Source organism: Oxyura jamaicensis, chromosome 28 (genome assembly GCF_011077185.1).
Source record: "Oxyura jamaicensis isolate SHBP4307 breed ruddy duck chromosome 28, BPBGC_Ojam_1.0, whole genome shotgun sequence".
In the NCBI taxonomy this organism is placed as follows: domain Eukaryota; kingdom Metazoa; phylum Chordata; class Aves; order Anseriformes; family Anatidae; genus Oxyura; species Oxyura jamaicensis.
This window is the reverse complement of record NC_048920.1, coordinates 1348723-1353442: the sequence shown is the minus strand read 5'-3', so window position 1 is coordinate 1353442 and position 4720 is coordinate 1348723. Positions and strand designations below refer to the sequence as shown.

The window sequence follows — 4720 nt, the reverse complement described above, 5'->3', positions numbered from 1 at the left end:
CAGGGTGTCTCCTGGCGTTACTCCGCTCATCAGAGGGGCCCGGCACGCCTGGGTGGGTTATCGAGGGATTAACCACGGGGGCGTCGTGGCTGGGGGGTTCTTCGCGTGGGACCAACCGTTTCCCTGGCCCTGCAGGTCTCCCGTGCGCGGGGCTCCCCTGGAAGTGCACGCCCTTGGTGCTTGGGGTCACACACCTGTGGGGGACGAGCAGCCCTGGAGCTGTTTTAAAGCCTTTGCTGTCCCCATCCCCAGCGCCGCGGTGTGGGACGGGGACGGGTGTGCGATGGCAGCAGGTGGCACTGTCGGCTTAGGCACGGCCCGGCGGCTTCCCTGAAGTTGGGGTCCCCTGGCTGCCGCTCAGCCCTGCTCAGCTCGTGGGGCTTTCATTGCTTCCAGCTGCATTTCAGGTCTGGTGTGCCCTCATCCTCCTTGCCAGGGAAAGGTCTCGCAGCGGGGACAGATCCTGCCCTCTGCACTCCCTGCGAGGCAGGGCCGAGCTGATGATGTCCCGGCTGCATCCCCGGGGCAGCTGAGACCTGGAGGCCGTGAGACTTGCACCAAACCTTGCGGGGAGCCTGCGGCCGAGCTGGAGAACAGCCCTCGCGTGCTGCTCTGTCCCCATGCACCAGGACCAGCTGCTCCTCGCTCCTGCTGGCTGAGGTTAGCATCTCCACCTGGCTGCTTCGGGCCACGCGGTGAGCTGTGTGTCCACGATTTCCTGCTGCCCCGAGCAGGAGCAGCCCTGCGGGATGCAGGCAGGAAGGAGGGGATCCCGTTTTGGATGGAAGCAGGGTTGGGAAGGCAGCGATCGCTGCTTTCTTTCCTCCCTGCTCCAGAGCATGAAGAAAAACCTCCAGGAACGACTGCCCTCGGATGCCTTCTCCTCAGCCCTGTGGTTTTCTGGCCGCGTGCTGCTCGGTGGCAGCTGGAGGTGGGTGTGCACGCATGGGAGAGGGGGCGATGCGAGGCCCAATGTGGGTCTCGGCAAGGTGCCAGCCTGAATCCTGGTGCCAGCAGAGCCTCTGCAGCACGAAACCTCTGGGTCCCAGCTGCCCCCTGCTCTGCTGAGAGCCTGAGCGTGGCCCTTTGCGGAGCAGGGCCCAGCCCGTACCACGACATTAAATAAAGCGAAGATACAAAGAGTAAAATAATTCTGGGGAAGAGAAAGATGGGGGGCTCCTTCATTTTATTTGATGTGGCCCAATTTCAGTGCCTGTGGATCTGTCTCCTGCTCTTGGCTAGTCTATCAGTCATTGTCCCCGCCTGAGAGGGTCACGTCTGGGCAGATCTCTGGGGAGGAACTGTCTGCATGTCTGACTGCAGCACAACCCCAGGCCCTAGCAACCCTCCTCCTGCTGCCACCGCTTCCCCGAGCTCAGCCCCCGGCTGCTTCCTGCACATGCTTAGGGAAAATTAGATAAATGAGCCATCAAGGCAGTTGGACTGGCTTTTAATGGGACAGTGCAGGCTAGAGCAAGTCTCTTTGCCTCCTGGCCCTGGGGGAAATCGCCATCCTTGCGCCTTTCCACCCACTTCTTGGTGACAATGCTGCCAGAGCTGAATTTCTCGCCTTGTGGCTTGTCAAGGGTGCTGCTCTGGGCTCATTTTGGACCCAGCTGTTCGCAGAAGTGGAATTTCCCCTTTTTTTTTTGCAAAAGGGCTGGCTGCAGTTTGGGTCGGGGGGAAGCAGCTGGAGGAGGGCTGTCTGGATTAGCCTTGTTAACACCGGGCAAAGGGCGGCCTTCTCATCTTGGCCCTTAGCAAGAGGGAATTAAGACCATTACAAGGCTATCAAATAGGATCAGAGCCCCTTTCCTTTTCTCTGAGCAGCCCAGACCTGCTAATCCTTTTTCATGCAGCTGGACCAGCACCCACCGTGCGGCGGGGGAGAGCTCAGCTGCCTCGCTGCCCCGGGAGTTGCACCAGGGGCTGCGTCCCCTCCAACGCTGCTGGGACCGGTGCCGTAATAGCCTGGTTGTGATCCCAATGCAGATGGGGAGGAGAGGCTGGGATCACAGAGTCCGGCCACCATGGGGTGAACACAAGGTCTCGAGTGTTTGTTCAAGTGTTCGGTCTCGTCCCCTCGCTGCGATAACACCCCCAGGAGGGGCTTTGGGGGCAACAAAGTGCAAACAAAGCAGCTTTCGGAGTGCCAGCCAGGCTCTGGGTTACTTATTTATTTCTACAGCAGCCACCAGCTGAGGCTGCCGGGTCTGAGGATTTCACACAAAGCAGAGGGATGAGCCCGAGAGCTCTGACGTGGTGGCCAGAGCAAAGACCCTACAAAAATACACTCATCCTCGGCCAGGAGAGGCAAACTACGCAGAGCAAAACCCCCAAAGTCTGCGCTGGGAAGGGAGGACGTTGCTCCAAGCTGGCTGCGAGGTCTCTGCCATGCAAGGACGATCCTGCTAGCAGCAGAGCAGCCTCTTTCCAGCAGCGATGGCTCGGAGCTGGCAGCAGCAAACCCTGCTGGGGGGCCTCCATCCCCATGCAGGCAGCATCCCATGTGGGGCTGGAGACAGGCACGGTGGTGAAGGGCAGCAGGAAGGGGAGAAGGCGATGCCCACGCTGGCACCGCTGCACCCGGATGCACAAAACCCATCGTGCCAAGAGCTGGCTGCAGAAAGTCCCCAGGTGCACGTCCTCGTGTCCACGCATTGCACCGTGGGCACGTGTAAGCGGGGAGCCCAGCCGAGGCAGCAGCAAGGGGGCAAAAGGCAAACGCCCCGCGGGCGTGGGACACGTGCGGGCCAGCAGCCGGGCACTGACTGTGCCCCCAGGCAGGTCCCAGTTCCCCCAGTCAGGATGCTGCCAGGTACTGGTGGAAGTAGAGGCCGAAGAGGCTGGTGACAACCTGGCAGACGGCCACCCACCAGGTGAGGAAGGCGAGGAGTCCGCGGAAAAAGAGAGGGGTGAAGATGCCGCCCAAGATGCCCGTGATCTGCTCCACCGCGGCACGCACGTCCTCCCCGTCCTCATTGCCGGGACGCGGCAGTGCCGCGGTGGCTGCCGGAGGGACGGGAGAGGGCTCCGGGTACAGCCCCCACGAGTGGTGCCCTGTGTGACAGAGGGGACAGGAGCCTGAGGATCGTCCCCTGCGGTGCAGCCCCATCCCCACACCGCAGACGTGTTGGTGGCCGAGTCCCAGCGCGCTCACTGCATGCATCGGCGCCGGCTCCACGCCAGCCTCGAGCACCTGGGGCTGCCTCGGGTGCTGGTGGCTCTCCGAGGACTTACCCAGCGTTTTGAGGAGCAGCGCGCAGTGCAGGGTGAGGACGACGGGCCCCAGGTACTGCAGGCTGACCACCGAGACGTAGCAGTAAATCCTCGTGATCTGCGCACAGAGGGGCGGCGGGGATCAGCGGGGGGCCGCCGGCCGTGCCCGCGCCCCGACTCCCCGCGCCTGGACCTTGCGCTGGATCTCCACCACGGCGATGCGCCCCGCTTCCCTCCTCATCTGCTCCACCCAGCGCTCGGCCAGGCACAGGTAGGCCTGCAGGTGGTGGCGGGTGACGGCCAGGCGCAGCAGGCAGAGGCCGACGACGGTCCAGAGGCGCGCGGTGTTGTAGGCAGAGTCTGACATGCTGGAACAAGAGGAGGGGGCTGCCAGAGAAGGGTCCTGGGGTCCAGAACACCCCCCCACACACACACACGCCACGGAGGAGGGGAACTGGTGAACCTGTGCCTCAGTTTCCCCTGGGAGGAAGGCTGCTGGGGCACAGAGTGTCCCCACGTCCCGCTTACATCTGCACCGTCTGCTTGCCCATGGGCGCGTGGAGCAGGAAATCCCTCGAGATGGGCTTGATCCACATCACCACCACGATGACGGGCGCCAGGAAACTCGTGTGGAGCAGGACTCTGCGACGGAGCCAGCGGAAACCCTGTCAGAGATGTCCTTACCCACCCTCCCCTCACCCTCAGACCCCCTCAATGCAGAGCCGTGGGGTCTCGCCCCCCCCAAACCTCCCTCCCCACCCTGTCCCCTCCCGGCCACGGGTTTCACCCAACTGGGTCAGGGGCTTGTCGGCCGCCATCCGCAGAGCGTCGAGGTGCGTCTGGGCCAGGCGCAGCCCCGGGAAGGTCAGGCAGGCGCCCAGGAAGGAGCACAGGGCCACCAGCCCCAGCTTGAAGGCCAGCTTGGCGAGGGGCAGCCTGCGGAAAGAACAAGGTGGAGGGGGGGGGATACAGGTTGGCCCCGTCCCCACAGAGCCCCGGGGGACCCTCTGGCCCTTCCTCTTCCATGGGCTGCAGAGGGAAAAAGCACCGTTTCCCAAACCCTGTTTTCCATCCTGATGCCAACTCACGTCCACTCCCAGCCCCGCTGCTTCAGGACGCTCTCCAGGTTGCTGCTGACACCGGCCAGCCCTGCGGGGAGCGAGCAGCCGTAAGCGGGGTGCTCGGGGCCGCCCGCCCACCTCGCCCCGGCCCCCCGCACCCACCGGGCTCGAGGCCGAACTCCAGGTAGTCCTCGCGGATTACCAGGGCCACCATGGCGAGGAGGAGGAAGAAGAAGGCGAAGGTGAGGCAGACGGAGCGCTCGCCCCCTTCCTCCGAGCGGAAATAATGGCGCATCACCATGAAGAAAACCTTACTGCAGGCGTGGGGGGGGGCGTCAAGGAAAGTAGAGGCTATGGTACTCCCCCCCAGAGCCAGCAGGACCCCCCTGCTCATTAGCATCTACACCATTAGGCTGCCACCAAGGCTCTCAGTAGGCACA

General features: G+C 63.4%; 1 protein-coding gene across 1 annotated transcript; it reads right to left on the bottom strand.

The window, feature by feature from the left end:
• Window positions 1-1641: 1641 nt before the first annotated feature.
• TMEM161A (transmembrane protein 161A) lies at window positions 1642-4680 on the bottom strand. Its single transcript, XM_035308683.1, has 7 exons — window positions 4443-4680; window positions 4308-4368; window positions 4012-4155; window positions 3748-3861; window positions 3413-3587; window positions 3241-3337; window positions 1642-3060 (listed from the first exon to the last, which is right to left on the bottom strand). Exons 1-7 carry the CDS (start codon window positions 4678-4680, stop codon window positions 2804-2806), a joined length of 1086 nt encoding a protein of 361 aa, XP_035164574.1. The 3' UTR covers window positions 1642-2803.
• Between the last annotated feature and the right edge of the window lie 40 nt (window positions 4681-4720).

Excerpts from the sequence above, each read along its gene's own strand:
- TMEM161A (XM_035308683.1), bottom strand. The coding sequence starts at position 4,680 with ATGCTAATGAGCAGGGGGGTCCTGCTGGCTCTGGGGGGGAGTACCATA. Across the intron at positions 3,588-3,747 it reads GGCAAGCAGACGGTGCAGAT|CATGTCAGACTCTGCCTACA; the intron begins GTAAGCGGGACG and ends CTCTTGTTCCAG. Across the intron at positions 3,061-3,240 it reads GCTGCTCCTCAAAACGCTGG|GGCACCACTCGTGGGGGCTG; the intron begins GTAAGTCCTCGG and ends TCTGTCACACAG.